This window comes from Bos javanicus, chromosome 7 (assembly GCF_032452875.1).
Source record: "Bos javanicus breed banteng chromosome 7, ARS-OSU_banteng_1.0, whole genome shotgun sequence".
Taxonomy (NCBI): domain Eukaryota; kingdom Metazoa; phylum Chordata; class Mammalia; order Artiodactyla; family Bovidae; genus Bos; species Bos javanicus.
Window position 1 is genome coordinate 49,299,371 of NC_083874.1, and position 16,334 is coordinate 49,315,704.

Consider the following 16,334-nt stretch of genomic DNA (forward strand, 5'->3'; position numbering starts at 1 on the left):
TGTTCATAAAGGAAGGTGTGCACAGACTCATTCACATTAAGAGCATGTTAACTTTTAAAAATGAAAACAAAAGAGATTTATTAACTTTTTCATTTTACATACAGATTTTGCCCAAGATTCTATACAAAGGGTAGACTCTGGCTTCATTTATCCTTCCCTTCATGTTGTACATCTGTTCTTTGTCCTTCCTGACCTCATGATAACAATGATTTTCAGTGAAATAGGGCTCTTGGTTCTCTTCTGTCAAACTAAATCTAAATAGGTAAAAGTAGGAAAACTGGCCTCTTTGGAGAAGGGAAGTATCAGTGTGAAATGATGTTTAATAATCAAGGAAAGGTATGAGAGAGGAAAGAAAGTGAGGAAAAATAGATAGCAGTGAGAAGGAAATCAAGGAACAGGATAAGACATAGAGATATATATGAATGTGTATAGAAAAATTAAGCTTAATTATAGCTCTGAAAGATAATTAAAATAAACAGTGATTTAACTATATGGTCTCAAATGTATAAGATATGTAGGAGAGAGAAACTTGTTCTTGGAGGGCCAGCTGAAATTGTAGGGTAACATTACCTGCTGATAAAGTAATATCTTTGAAACTCTATGTTCTTAGAAAGACAGGTGCTATATTTGTTCAGATTCTTATTAGAGCAGAGGCTGGAAACCTCAAAAATTGAATTCTCCACCTATTGTATTGAAAGTAAGATAGCAAAGGGCAAATGGTTATGTATCATTCCTATGCTAACATAACAAAATGGTACATTCAACTTACTGGCCTACTTTTTTTATGTATATGTCAGATAGATCTGAGTAGATTTTCATATTATCTATAGTTTTTGACTTGTAAGTTGCCTTTCTCTTTCCTGTATTACTTCTAGAATTGAAAATTTGAGATAAGGTATCAGATCCTAGGATATTCTAAGAAATCTCCAAATAAAATTTACCAAAGTCACTGGGAAAAACTATGTTTTATTTTTAAATTGCTGTGTATAGTAAATCTGAAATTGCTCATTTATTCAACTCCATACAAGACGATTAAAAGTGCCAATAAGTTTTCTGTTTCTGTTTTTTAAGGAACAATCATGAAATACAGCTTAGCCAAAAATATTCAGTACTGATCTCTTCTTTAGGTCCCTACAGTGTTCAAGGTCACAGGGTCAAAGTGTACCAGCCAGAGGGAGAAGAAAGTTGGCTCTGTGGTGTTGTAAGCCATCAAGATTCCATCACCCGTCTTATGGAAGTGTCTGTAACTGAGGTGAGGCTTTGTGTTATTTTGTCTGAGGTCCATCCATCCCCTTACCAAGGGTGGTATGGAGAAAGGGAGCACTTCATTACATGTGAGAAGAGCTGGGTTCCATCTCTGGCTTTATCACTTTTGATTCTATCACCTTGAGAAAGGCTGTTCTACTTTTTCAACCTCAGTGTTCTCATCTGTAAATTAGAGGTAATTGGGTAACCACCCTTGGCCTCACAGTGTGTGTTTTGGGAACTGAGATGATGTATTCAAAAGTGCTTTGAAATCTATAGAACAGTATACAGATGTGAAGTACTAATATCTTATTTTGTCATATTCATAATGTTTATTATTTAAAAATCTAATCAATTAGCATTTGCTTCTGTAATACTTATGCCACTTTCCCCTACATGCTGATAAAATGAATTGTTTTCTAAGGAAATAAGTAGAAAAAACATAGCATCTATAACTACCTGGAGAATTATCTATCAAAAACAAGAGTATTTTGAGGCAAACACATATGTATTTATAACACCTTTGAATTGGTTTCAGAATTGCCCTCTGCAGTCACATGTAATATAAGCATAATGATTTTAGTCATTTCATTATTTATTAAATTATTCAATCTTCATTTACAAATTTCAAGTGATACACATATATATAAAATAGTTAGTGAAACCCATCCCTTCTCATAGGCAAATATTACTCCTGACAGTGGTAACCACCATTAACAGTTTGGTATATATTCCATGTGCTTCCAAATACCTTCTCTCTGTGTGTGTTTATGATATTTTTATACTGTCTATTTAGGTAAGAACTGCATAAATCATACTATACTAACAAATGGGATCATATGATACACATAGTTCTTTATGTTTTTAACTTAATTTTAAATTAGCATCATTCTCTATAAATATATATAGAAATATACTTCATCCTTTAAAATCAGATGCATACTATCCACTGAATTGATGTAGTATAACTAATTTAATTTAAAATTGATGGACATTTAAAAATCATTTCCAGTATTTTACTAATACAAATAATGCTTCAGTGAATATCCTTGAGCATATATCATTATACATTTTTCACATTATTTATTTACTGAAATAAATTCCCAAGTGTGTAATTGCCAGGTCAAAGGATGTATACATTAAATCTGACAGTATCTGTCAAATTGGCCCCTGCCGAAACCTTTAGTTTTTTTCTGAAGGTTTCTTTTTTCTTTTAAATTTTATTCTTTATTTATATTTAGTTCGGCTCTTCTGGGTCTTCGTTGCTGCAGGGTCTGTGGGCTACTCTCTAATTGCAGTATGCAGGCTTCTCATTGTGGTGGCTTCTCTTGTTGCAGAGCTCTGGCTCTGACACTGGCAGGGCTTCAATAATTTAAGCACGTGGGCTCAGTAGTTGTGTGTCCTGGGCTCTAGAGCACAGGCTCAGCAATTGTAGCTCACAGACTTAGTTACCACAGCATATAGGATCTTCCTGGACCAGGGATCAAACACATGTCTCCTGCATTGGCAGGTGGATTCTTCACCACTGAGCCACCAGGGAAGTTCATTTTTTTTTTGTTTTGTTTTTTTAATTACAGAATAGGAAGGTTTTAGAGATGCAGAATTTGAAATTAGTAACCCTAAAAGAGACACTTGGGCATTGAACTCAATTTTTTCATTCATTCATTTAACAAATATTTGAGTGCTTACCATATGCTAGACCTTGTTTCAAATGTTGTTATTCCGGCAGTGAATTAAATAATAGAGATCCCTATTCATGGAGCTTTTATTCTAGCAGGGAAGTAGAAACAAATAGAGATAATTGCATAGATTACATAAGAAAAAATACATAATTGTGTCTTTGGTGGGCAGGCATTGAATCTTTCTCCTCCTTTTTTCTTATTTCTATCCCCCTCCTTCTATAGAGTGGTGAGATCAAGTCCGTAGATCCCAGACTGATCCATGTGATGCTCGTGGATAATTCGGCGCCTCAGAGCGAGGTACAGTAATGGAGTGAGTCTCTAAGCAGACTCATGAGCTTGCATTATCTTGTTACATAGACTTCATTATGTTTGTGTTATCCATGTTAATAGCTTTGGGTTTCAAGCTCTGACCACTGTACATTTCTTGCTCTCACCACAGTCTTGTCTAGTTGAGGGAGGGTAATCTCAAGAAAGAGACCTAGTCTGAGCAAACCCTTTTCATCATGGCTATGTTGCCTAACTGTTTTAAAATGGCCTACTTTTTTCTTACATTTTTTTAGGACAGGTATATTTAAAAGATAACAATAGACAAAGCTGTAATAAGTAGTAGTAATATTCATGACCTACCCAGTAATAAGAAATGGAGAAGAAACTACATCCTCTTTTTCTTTCCATTAGGTGGTAGTGAGCTCCAAGGAAATCTGAAATTTCGTATCCCAAGAAGAGTTCAAACTAAAGTAGTGCCTAGTTCAGTGCTCAGCACACAGTGGATTACTCCATAGTTTCTGTGAATCAGACCAACTCTTGGTTCATTCAGAATTATCATAACCCATCAAAAGACACATTATAAACCAGTGCCTGAACCAATTAAGGAATCCTGTATGAATTTCCTTCAGTAGGACATTGACTTGGACGGCCATCTGTCCATATATTCTTCATAGTTTTCTTAGCACCTGTGTTTGTATTGCTCTCTTGGCTGCTCATGCTGGGTATACAATTCTTCCTCTTCTTTATCTAGTCATTTTGGCTTGATAAAACAAGATTAGGGTAGGAAAAGAAGAGTCAGGGTAAAATTTAATAGTTCTTTACTACATATTATATTATTACAAATAGGATAAGTCTCTTGACTGTGTTTACGTGGCTGAAAAACACTTGTTACTTTGATGCTGTGTTGGGTCCCTTTTTTATTTCCTTCCTCATTTCATTTGTTCTTTAAGCACCTATTATATGCTAGGTACATTTAGATTGTGCCAGGTATAGCTAGAGAGTACTGTTCTCAGTGTCCTAATCTACTCACATGTGAGTAGCTCACCATAAGTAGGACATACTTATATGTTGTTGCTCAGGGAAATTGCTGTGAGCCAGGCTCTGTAAGTTGGCTAAATGAGTTAAAGGTGAGATCTTTGGCTTTCAGCAACAGACGTTGATTCTTCTTTTTTCAGCTTTGCCATGGTGTGACTCTCGTCTTAGCTAGCAAAATACAATTATTGTCAGATCTGCCAAGTTTTACAGTAACGCTTCTTAGAGATCCATGGTCACCTCGTTTCCTTGGAAAGAGTGAGCAAGAAAGGAGAGATTTCAGTGATCGTACTTAAATACTTCACAGCACTGAAAACTGAGTGATGATAGAGGTTGAAGAAGGGGTAAAAAGATTTTTAAATGATCAAATGAAAATAATTCTTAACAAACAAAAACAGTTCTTAAATGAAAGATTTAGAAACTTAGATTAATATTACCAAAAGTATGGGAGAAACAAGTAAATCTTGAGCTTTGGTTAAGGTTTTCAGAAGGAAATTAAGGGGAAAAAAAGGAAGGCAGAAAAAAAAGAAGAGAAAACTGGCAAGAAGAAATGAAAAATTTGAAAAAAATTCAGTTATAAGAGCTATAATAATGATTGATTACACAAAGATACACATCTGCACCAAGAATCTATATGTATTCAAGGGCAGTGAGAGTCGATTAATCAAGCTGGTAAATAATAACAGCCAAATAACTATGTCACTAGCTTATTGCCACCCCAGCACATTATCTAAATGAAACTATCTGAAAGTTAGCTAAATGCAGCTAAAAAGAAATAATAGGATATCAGTCTAAGAATGTTCCAGGTATAAGTTGCCTAAGAGAGTGTTAACTGTGTCCCAATCCCCTGTCCTCTTGTCCTTCTCAGGGAAAGAGTTTTCACTCAGGGATAGGAATTTCCCCCTTTTAATTCTGTGTCTTTTAAGGTTACTGACCTTTCAAATAAGGCTAAATAAGATTTCCTGAGATAGGATGGAATTACTAAAAGAGCTAAGAGATTTGAGTTTTTGGTTATGGTACCCTGACTTTTTAGTTTTCCCCCCTGTTTGTATCTAATGCTTTGAAATAAGATCTGGAAATTATTTGTGTTCTTTATAGTGTCCATAAGAGCAACTCAAACCTGTCTCTGTTGGACTCACTTTTCCTCTGGTCACAGACTCATAAATGTTCCTTTTCCTATTGTTAAGTTGTCACCAGTTTTTAGTGACTTCTGGATAGAGGAGATTTTATATTTCAATACTTGCCAGTTTCTATCAAACAAGGAGATAAATATAAAATAAAGCAGATTTTTTTTTTTTTTCACCAAGGGGCAAATAAGTTCCCAGACTAGCTTTATCAGTCCATTTTATAAAAGATATTCCACAAATTTCTAAAATCCTGAAAAAAGTCCATTTAAGAAAGGAGTACGTTTCATTTAAGGGAGGTTTTGTGAAGTGAGTTAACCTCTAGTAACTGTTATCTTGAATATGTGTGTGTAAATTGAATCACAGGAAGATAGGAGCTTTTTAACAAAGGGTATGTCTTAGAGCTGGCATTGGAATTTGGCAATCTGTCCCAGCTTTGATTGTCTGCTTCTAGAGATGGGAAAGAGCTAATGGTTTATGGTTTTCACAGGATGGAAAGTCCCTTGTAATAAATCTTTTTTGAATTTTGTTTTGTAGGGGGGTACGTTAAAAGCAGTAAAATCTTCCAAAGGAAAGAAGAAGAGAGAGAGCATAGAGGGGAAAGATGGCCGGAGGAGGAAAAGTGCTTCGGACTCTGGGTGTGACCCTGCATCAAAGAAATTGAAAGGAGACAGGGGTGAAGTAGACAGTAATGGGAGCGATGGAGGCGAGGCAAGCCGAGGGCCCTGGAAAGGAGGGAATGCCAGTGGAGAGCCAGGGCTGGATCAGAGAACCAAGCAGCCACCGACTACATTTGTCCCCCAGATTAACCGCAGCATTCGCTTTGCCACTTACACCAAAGAAAACGGCAGGACTCTGGTGGTGCAGGATGAGCCTGTGGGTGGGGACACACCTCTACCTTTCACTCCGTATTCTGCAGCCACAGGTCAGACACCTTTGGCCCCAGAGGTGGGTGGAGCCGAAAATAAAGAGGCAGGAAAAACACTGGAACAAGTTGGCCAGTGTATGGTGGCTTCAGCAGCTGTGGTCACTACCGCCAGCTCCACCCCAACCACGGTGAGGATCTCAGACACTGGCCTTGCAACAGGGACTGGGCCGGAAAAACAGAAAGGCAGCTGGTCGCAGGCCCCAGGAGAGGTGAGTTGTTTCAGGGGCAGATTTGCAAGATGTGGGTTCACACTTTCACCCTACTTTGTTCTTAACACATTAAAAAGCATCTCAGATGCCATAGGGAAGGAGTATTTCTGAGATGTGTTTAAATTGTATTCTGTGGATAGTCCTTTACTGCTTGTTGGACAAATGTGTATATTCTTAAAACTTTCTCAGCTCTTAAAAGTCACCTAACAGTTGGGCTAATCAAAACTTGATTACACAATCCAATTTAATGTGTCGTTAAAATAGATCTAATGGGGAATCTTTTAAACTCGGCTATCTATTTAGTTCGTGTAGTGGTTTAGCCTCCACCAGGCCTTTGTGAAGCAAGGTTAATGAATTATAGTGTTGGAAACAGTGAACACTATAATTAGGGCTATGTAAAAGCTACTATTACCAACCCATTTTCAGTTCATCATTTTCTATATTTTCCTTTGAGGCTGGGCCACTTTGATATGACCATAGAAGGTTTTTTTTTTCCCCCCTCTTAATCTTTTAAGCCTTACCTGGAAATTTTGATGGAATTAATTGTGGTAGTATCCAGCTTGCTAGGTTCTTTATCTGATATGCATATATTGTTGCTGAAATGCAACTTTTGTTAAATAAAGTTAACATCAAGTTGGCTCCCCAGTCAAATCTGAAACAGTATCAAAATCAGTTCTTATAGTCTTGGCTCTTATTTTGGTCACCAAAGTATGATTAATGATGCTGGTCATATTTTCTTTTCAAATTGGCTATTAATTCAAACTGGAATATGAAATACAAATAAAATACTAAGTGACTTTTATAAATTATGTATAAGAAACTACTGTGTGCTAAGTACTGTATATTATAAACAGAGAATTGAAATCCTATTTGAAGGAGCTCACATCCTAAAATGGAATTGTTTTATAACAGTGTCATATAAAACATGGCATGTACATTTCATCTGATTTCTTCCCCTTCATAGAAGATCCAGTTTGTTAATCTCTAGTGTGCAGGGATGGGGAGGGAAGTGAAGTGCCAAGGCAGAAGAAGAGAAGGCCTGTAAATGCAAAGTTTACACTCTTCATGATTTGTTCTCTGTTAGTTTACCAGCATTCCCAAGAGAACTAGGTGGGGATCTTATGTGGATTTCTCCTCTGTTTAAGTCATCATATTGCCCAAATTGATTAAAATTAAATCCATGTCAAAGGCAGAATAGATGTAAATGGGGATTACAAAACAGAGCAAGTATTACATGCTTCATGAAGAGATCCACTGAATACTGTTGTTCTTGGAGTAGCAAAGCTGAATAGATGAAGTGCGGATTCAGAGGGCATTTTCCAAACAGGTTTGAGAAATTTCTGTGATTGTATCAGTAACTTTACTAGTGGGTTAGCCTAGGTATTCTCTTGGGATATGATTTAAAAGTACAGAAATGGATATTTCCATCATGAACCAGGGACACACCCCCCCAGGAAACTTCCTGCTCTGAAAATTGTGTTGAAATCAGTTTGTCATCACTTTCTTATAAGAAAAGGATTTGAAATTTAATCAGTTGTAGGAAAATGAAAGAGCATCCAATTATTTTTCATTCATGTGTGTATTTTTTATATAATTTTATTTATTATTTAATATTTTTGGCTGTGCGGGTCTTCGTTGCTGCCTTGTCTTTTCCTCTAGTTGCAGTGCAAGGGCTTCTTACTGTGGTGACTTCTCTGGTTGCAGAGTATGGGTTCTAGGTGCTCAGACTTCAGTAGTTGAGGCACATGGGCTCAGCAGTTTCTGCTTCTGGGGTCTAGAGCACAGGCTCAGTTGTTGTGATGCACAGGCTTAGTTGCTCCACGGCCATGTGGGATCCTCCTGGATTAGAGATGGAAGCCATGTCTCCTGCACTGGCAGGAGGATTCTCTACCACTCAGCCACCAGGGAAGTCCATGTGTGTGTTTATTTTTAGAGGGTAACTTTAGTAGCGAAACCTGAGATCCTTATGCTCATTCTTTGCAGTCACGCAGGTGTCGAGGGACCTGGCCAGATCCAGCCAGTGAAACAACAGCATAGCATCAGTGCTGTGTCTGTCTATTCTCTTCTTTTTATTTGGAGGAATTTTAAGTCAGTGGTTTTTGGTTAATGGGAAGGAAAAGAAAAAAGGAGAATGAACTAAGTTATTGAAATGCCCTGAACTGGTCTCTGTAGCAGATGTCACCTGGAGGCAAGCCATAGAAGGCCTGCCTGGCTCTCATGCCTCTTGGCCACCCTCAAAGAAAGTCCTAATGTAGACTCCTCTTACATAGTTAAAGAGATCCACTGTTAAAGAGATCCATAGTTAAAGAGATCCTCCACCCCGCTTTTTTTTAACAACACCCTTTCATTTATCTGATATACGTTACATTTCTAAAAATTAAGTTAACACATAAAATTTACCATTTATACAATTTGTGGTGTACAGTATCATGGCATTTATATATTCACAATGTTATGCAACCATCACTACTCACATAAAGAAATTTTCTTCTTCCCCAAGAGAAACTCCATATCTATTAAGCAGTCATGAAATAATTTTTATTTCTAATACTTTAAAGTGAATATAAGTATTATGTAAGTACTTATACCTACCTATGGATATTTCTCTGTATTATCCACATATATGAGTATGTGATATAGTATATGAAAGTGATTCTAACCCCTCTTTATGTACACATCCTTCTTTATCCAATTGCAGAAGTTAGCATTTTTAAGGTATAAAAAAAGAATTTTTTTTTCATTCTCCAGTTTGTTATGCTGAGTACTTTTGTTGGTGGGTGTTATCAGTATCTACAGTTTTCCACTTTGGAGACTTGTTAAATCATGATAACAGAAGTGTTCAGTAACTGGTATGCCTCTTTAATTTAGCACCTTTATATCTAACTTTAAGAGAAACAGATAATTCAGCTTATACATTGATTTGGGTCCATCTTAGCGATTTTCAGACAAAGATACTTTTCTTTAATGTACAATGAGCTTTTCATAGGGCTGAAGTCACTTTTGTAAGAGTGGGCAATTTGCAATGACTTAACTCAACCAAAACTTTAACCATAGCCCCTAAGGTCTTTGAGGTAAATTAATATTACAGGGTCACTAGTAATATTTCACTCTATTTCAGACTAAAAGCTCATTTACATTCAGGAACCCTTTTCTTCAGTTCCCTGACAGAGTCTTCATTTCTAAATAGATAACTTAGAAGCCTACACAGCCTCCTGGTGCTTTGACAGTCAGTTGGCTAACAACCAAGGGTATCATTTCATCCTGCCATCTCTGTCTCACCTTGCTAAAGACCCCTCTGTGTTGTCTGTGGCAGTTTTCTTTCCTGGCAAAGTAACAGTTATAAGAGCAGTTTTCCTGGAATTGTAGAGGAGAAAAATTGATTGACCCATAAGAAATGTTAGCCTAGGTCCAAGAAGGTATCAAAAGATTGTCAAGGAAGCCAGCATCACTAACTCTGGCTATCTTCTTTTCAGAATTCAAGGAATTCTGTCCTGGCCTCTTCTGGATTTGGAGCATCACTCCCGGGTTCATCACAAGCTTTGACTTTTGGAAGTGGAAGGAGCCAGTCCAATGGGGTTCTTGCCACAGAGAACAAACCTTTGGGCTTCTCTTTTGGCTGTAGCCCAGCACCAGAGTCTCAGAAAGACTCTGATCTCTCCAAAAACTTGTTTTTTCAATGCATGTCCCAAACTTTACCCACCAGTAACTACTTCACTACCGTTTCAGAGAATTTGGCTGATGATTCCTCCAGTCGAGACTCATTTAAACAAAGCCTTGAGAGCCTCTGTAAAGGAAGATCCACTCTTGGAGCAGACACTAAATCAGGCTCTAAGGCTGGCAGCTCTGTGGATCGGAAAGTGCCTGCAGAGTCCATGCCCACCCTCACGCCAGCCTTCCCACGGAGCCTCCTAAATGCCCGCACCCCAGACAGTCATGAAAATCTATTTTTACAGCCCCCTAAACTGTCCCGAGAAGAGCCTTCTAACCCTTTCTTGGCATTTGTGGAGAAAGTTGAACATAGTCCTTTCAGCAGCTTTGCATCTCAGGCATCAGGTAGCTCTTCCTCTGCTACCACTGTCACCTCCAAGGCAGCACCCAGCTGGCCCGAGTCTCACTCCTCTACAGATTCAGCATCTTTAGCAAAGAAGAAAACCCTCTTCATCACAACTGACTCCTCCAAACTGGTGTCTGGTGTTCTGGGCTCAGCTCTTACCACTGGGGGGCCAAGCCTCTCTGCCATGGGGAATGGCCGCTCCAGTTCACCCACCAGCGGCCTCACCCAGCCCATTGAGATGCCTACTCTCTCCTCCAGCCCCACAGAGGAGAGGCCAACTGTGGGGCCTGGGCAGCAGGACAATCCTCTCCTTAAAACCTTTAGTAACGTCTTTGGCAGGCACTCAGGCAGCTTTCTGTCCTCCCCAGCAGATTTTTCACAGGAGAACAAAGCTCCTTTTGAAGCTGTGAAAAGGTTCTCACTGGATGAGCGAAGCTTGGCTTGCAGACAGGACTCAGACTCCAGTACCAATAGTGACCTGTCAGATTTAAGCGACTCTGAGGAGCAGCTCCAAGCCAAGACCGGTCTAAAGGGGATTCCGGAACACCTGATGGGGAAGCTGGGCCCCAATGGGGAACGCAGTGCTGAGCTGTTGCTGGGAAAAGGCAAAGGGAAGCAGGCCCCCAAGGGCCGGCCTCGGACTGCTCCCTTGAAAGGTGATCCTGCTGAGATTATCCATGGGCCTGGCTCTGGCACTTGCCTCAAATGCTTGCTGTGCTCTTGGGCAGCAGAGGCCCTCTTTTTGATGGAAAGTCCTATAATCTCATAGAATTACATAGTCCAAAGGGTGCAGTAGGGATCCCTCATCAACTCATCTGGTTCAAGGCAGGGTTGATCTAAACCAGCACTGTAAGAGAGAGATCTGTCCTGTTAATGATAATCCCACAAAGTCTTGATAGTCTGTTAATTTTGGTCAGGAACTCTTTCCTCCCTTAGTGTATTTCTCCTGCCTTTGGTCCTTCCCCTTTAATGAACTTAGGGGAGTTACTCAGTACTATCTTTATTCTCACATAGCAGCCTTTAGTAGAGTTGATGAAGCAAGAGAACCGCTCCTCAGTTTGCTCCTCTCTGTCACATATTTATGATTTTAAACGTCTTTCAAAAGCCGTTAACTCCTGTGGAGTGAGGTTATGGTCTGAAATTGTGTAAAGACAAGTGTCTAAGAAAATGGCAAGTCACCATTCTCATTAGGATTTGGTTTCCCATAGAAGCACCAAGAGTTCTTGATTAGTAGAACAGTCATATCCTGAGGGGCTGGTGGCAAGAAGCTACCTTCTGCCTTCTTGAGTTTTCCTCACCCATACTCAGAGTTGTTTCATTGTCATGGGGTACTTCCCACAAATTCTCCATGGTTTTTATTTCCCAGTTGAAGCCTCTTTGTTCCCTCTGCTCCTTTTCTGCCAAGGATGGACCTGATGGGCTCATGCCCATCCAGTGCAAGGAGAAGTGACTCAGGTCAGGACAATGTCTGTCCTCAGGAGGATTATGTTTTTGCATCTCTTTTAAACCTTTCATGACCAACCATTTCTCGCTCTGCCTTCTCACAGTGGGCCAGTCAGTGCTGAAAGATGTGAGCAAAGTAAAGAAGCTGAAGCAGTCCGGAGAGCCCTTCCTGCAGGATGGGTCTTGCATCAATGTAGCCCCTCACCTGCACAAGTGTCGTGAGTGCCGCCTGGAGCGGTATCGGAAGTTTAAGGAGCAGGAGCAAGATGATTCCACTGTGGCCTGCCGCTTCTTTCACTTCCGGAGGTACCCAAACTCCTCTCTTCATCTCCTTCCCAGTTTCCTTAGTGATTCATAACTTCCACTCTTTCTCTGAATTGGTAAACATATTTCAGCATCTTTTTCTTGTTTTCCTAAACTCCCTTGCTCTCAGAGTCTGTGCTAAGGTTCTGCCATCCCATTAGTTATTTAGGTTGTGAAATGATACATGACTTCGTCCTTAAGAGAATTTAAATTTAACAGTCTCACCTGCTGCCCCCTGAACTGTGTTCTTATTCCTAACTTGAATTCCATTTGAAACCAGTGATGTGAGCAGAAGGATGCCATTTTGTATTATAGATTTGCTTAACCAGTTACTCCTCTTTAGTGCTAGAGTAATTTAAGTCCCCTAAGAAAGAAGGGGAAGTAAGATTAGGAGATAATGTGAACCTTCTTTAAAATAGGGATAACTGTTGAAAATCCTTGAAATGTCCCTTGCTTTTACCAAACAACAGCTATTTACTCACTTTGCTTCTGCTTGATAAACTTAGAAGAGGAATTTCTTCTAATAAATCATTCAAGAGTCCTTAGTTTTTTAAATAAAGAAATCCAAGTGGTTTATCCATGTGGCATGGATTCGCTTACTCAGCAAACGTGTATTGAAAATTTAATATGTGCCAGCCATTGTTGTGGGCATTGCAGATTAAACAGTACACAAAACCATCGAATTCCAGCCCTCCAGAGGCTTGTAAGGGATGCAGATAATAAATAAGAAAAACAAGTTTAACTATGAGGAAGATAAGGGAAAGAGGATTGATATGTGGAGAGGCTAGAGAGGCTACAATATAAATAGGATGACTTGATGGGAGACTTCCTTGGCAGTCCAGTGTTTAGGACTCTGCACTTCCCCTGCAGGGGGCACAGGTTCAATCCCTGGTTGGGGAACTAAGATCCCACATGTGGTGACGCCATGGGGCCCTAAAGAGTTGGGCATGACTTAGCAACTGACCAACAACAATGAATGGGATTATTCCAACTATTTTGGGAAATTCAGTTCAGTTCAGTCACTCAGTCGTGACCCCATGGACTACAGCATGCCAGGCTTTCCTGTCCATCACCAACTCCCAGAGCTTGCTCAAATTCATGTCCATTGAGTCTATGATGCCATCCAACCGTCTCATCCTCTGTCATCCTGGGAAAGGGCAAGGATTTCCAGGAGTTGGGCCACTGCCCTCTTTTTGGTCTTTGATGGTTGGCCTCAGAACTGTGATGGCACAAGTGGGTGTGGCAATTTACTTTGCTGATGTATTATGATGAGTGTATGCTATGTTATGCTATGCTAAGTCGCTTCAGTTGTGTCCGACTCTGTGCGACCCCATAGACGGCAGCCCACCAGGCTTCCCTGTCCCTGGGATTCTCCAGGGAAGAACACTGGAGTGGGTTGCCATTTCCTTCTCCAATGCATGAAAGTGAAAAGTGAAAGTGAAGTTGCTCAGTCGTGTCCGACCCTCAGCAACCCCATGGACTGCAGCCTTCCAGGCTCCTCCATCCATGGGATTTTCCAGGCAAGAGTACTGGAGTGGGGCTCAAAGGTCTAGTGGAAGTCACTCTGACATCTTGGACTTGTTTGTTCTAATCAGTTTATGTCGTGTCCTTGGGCTATGTCATTCTTTTAAAGTCTGTGCCCTCTCTCTTCCCTCCTGTTTCAGGATGAGGAAGTGAAGTGAAGTCACTCAGTCGTGTCCAACTCTTTGTGATCCCATGGACTGTAGCCTACCAGGCTCCTCTGTCCATGGAATTCTCCAGGCAAGAATACTGGAGTGGGTTGCCATTTCCTTCTCCAGGGGATCTTCCCAACCCAGGGATCAAACCCAGGTCTCCTGCATTGCAGGCAGAATCTTTACCGTCTGAGCTACCAGGGAAATCAGGATGAGGAAGAACTAGTAAAGGAGACTGAGAAGAAACAGCCAGTGAGGTGTTCTGGAAGACAACTGAAGAATGTGTTTCTAGGAAGGAATAATGAACTCTGGCAAATGCTGGTGATTGGGTGTGGTCAGTTAAGGACAAAAAATGACCTTTGGATTTAACAGGAGGGAATGACCTTGTCAAAAACAGTTTTGGGACTTCCCTTACAGTCCAGTGGAAGACTCATGCTTCCACTGCAGGGCATGTGGGTTCCATCCCTGGTCAGGAAGTCAAGATGTCATATGCCACACAGCACAGCCAAAATAAAGTTTTGGTAGATTGATAAGAGAACTTCTGAATGTTGTGGTTTAAGAGAAAATAAAAGAGAAAGGAACTGGTAACTATCAGTATAGACAAATCTCTTAAGAAACTTTGCTCTTACGAACAGATAAATGAAGGAGGATGTGGGATCAAGGGGACTGAGATAGCATATTCAAATACTGACAAGAGTGATTCAGTAGAGAGGAAAATCCCCGATTCAATGCACATAACTTTGAGCAAACTCCAGGAAGACAGTGAAGGACAGGGAAGCCTGGCGTGCTGCAGTCCATCAGGTCACAAAGAGTGGGACACGCCTAAGCAACTGAACAATGACAAAAAGAGAGGAAAATAGATGTAGAACAGAGAATTAGTGAAGGGATGCCTATGCAAGAGGATGAGGTGTAGAGCAAAGGTGGAGAGATTGGTCTTCACTGGGAGCTAGTTCATCCATAGTAGCAGAAGACGAGATGGAGTACATGGGGGCAGGTATAGCAATGTGTGATAGTATGGTGGGAGCTTGTGGGAATTCTCTCTTCTGGCTCCTTGCAGGAATTTTTGAGTGAAATAATTAGCAAGGTCCTCGTGGGGAGAATAATACTGGAGTTTTGAAAAGAAAGAAGATATTAAACAAGCATTAAAGGCTCACCTGATGTAAGTCAACAGGCATTTCAAGTGTGACATTGAGCACAGATCTGTATTTTTCTCTGGTCACATTTACTGGTGTGGTTGCTGGTATGGAATAACTGGTTAGAGAAAGTGGTATTCAGCTCTTCAAAGAACCTGGATCTAATAAGTGTTAACAATAAGCCTTTCTATTAGTGCATACTGTGTTGGTCGAATATGGTACAAGTTCTTAACTCCGCCTGATTCCTATTAAGTCTCAATTTCTTTTAGGTCGTAGGATTTTTAAGTGGGTGTTGGTTTGCATGGTTGCTGCTATGTACTATGTATTTGACTGTGTATCCTCCTATCTCAGGTTGATCTTCACTCGAAAAGGGGTACTCCGAGTGGAAGGGTTTCTGAGTCCCCAGCAAAGTGACCCTGATGCCATGAACCTGTGGATTCCCTCTTCCTCCCTAGCAGAAGGAATAGACCTAGAAACCTCAAAATACATTCTGGCCAATGTTGGAGACCAGTTCTGCCAACTTGTGATGTCTGAGAAGGAGGCCATGATGATGGTGGAGCCACACCGTAAGGCCCCCTCTTGCTTGTCTTCTAGGCAGTTCTAATTGGAAACTCATTTTCTTTTGCTTCAAGTGAAGTGTGGAATGAGTGGCAGATAACATTTTCTATGGATAAATTAAGCCTGCTAAAACTTCTATATGAAGTAAATTGAATAGCTAAAGCAGTACCTGTGTCTAGCAGTCCTCAGTCTTTCCGTCTTTGGCATTTAACAGACTAAAATTTCCTTCCCTATTTGTCTTTTCATTTTTGTAGCACAGTTGCCATAATTTGCATTTTGATCCCTATTTGGGTTTGGTTCACTCTGAATATTTTCTTCGCTTTGAACTAATTTGTGTCAGTAAGTACTTTATGGTTTGTGACTAGATTAAGTTCTACTGGTTGTTGTGTTTCATACCTTAAAGCCATGTTATTCATACATTTATGGTATTTCCATGTCTGTGAGATACTATACCCTATTTCTAGACCAAGGAATATTGTACTATAAAATTATGCCCTATACTTTAAGAGAAAAATCTTCTTATTTCAAGCTTCCTCAATTTGAAAATTTTATAGTATCTTAAGTGACAACATATGGCATTCATTCTCACTGACACTTGTTCAGAAATATTAGAAATTCCATGTATTTTGTTTCTCTTACAATTATAGAAATATGAACTTCATGAATCTTTGAGTTTAATTGCT

At 39.9% G+C, this 16,334-nt stretch overlaps 1 protein-coding gene across 4 annotated transcripts in view; it reads left to right on the forward strand.

The window, feature by feature from the left end:
- KDM3B (lysine demethylase 3B) overlaps positions 1-16,334 on the forward strand; it is a 57,617-nt gene that overhangs the window by 17,394 nt on the left and 23,889 nt on the right. For 2 of the 4 annotated variants that reach the window (XM_061424644.1, XM_061424643.1), the window contains exons 5-10: positions 1,128-1,252; positions 3,150-3,224; positions 5,888-6,487; positions 9,961-11,197; positions 12,089-12,290; positions 15,445-15,659. In XM_061424644.1, the coding sequence (XP_061280628.1) occupies positions 1,128-1,252; positions 3,150-3,224; positions 5,888-6,487; positions 9,961-11,197; positions 12,089-12,290; positions 15,445-15,659 (2,454 nt within the window). The remainder of the gene's footprint in view (positions 1-1,127; positions 1,253-3,149; positions 3,225-5,887; positions 6,488-9,960; positions 11,198-12,088; positions 12,291-15,444; positions 15,660-16,334) is intronic. The other 2 variants (XM_061424645.1, XM_061424646.1) reach the window with 1 other exon arrangement.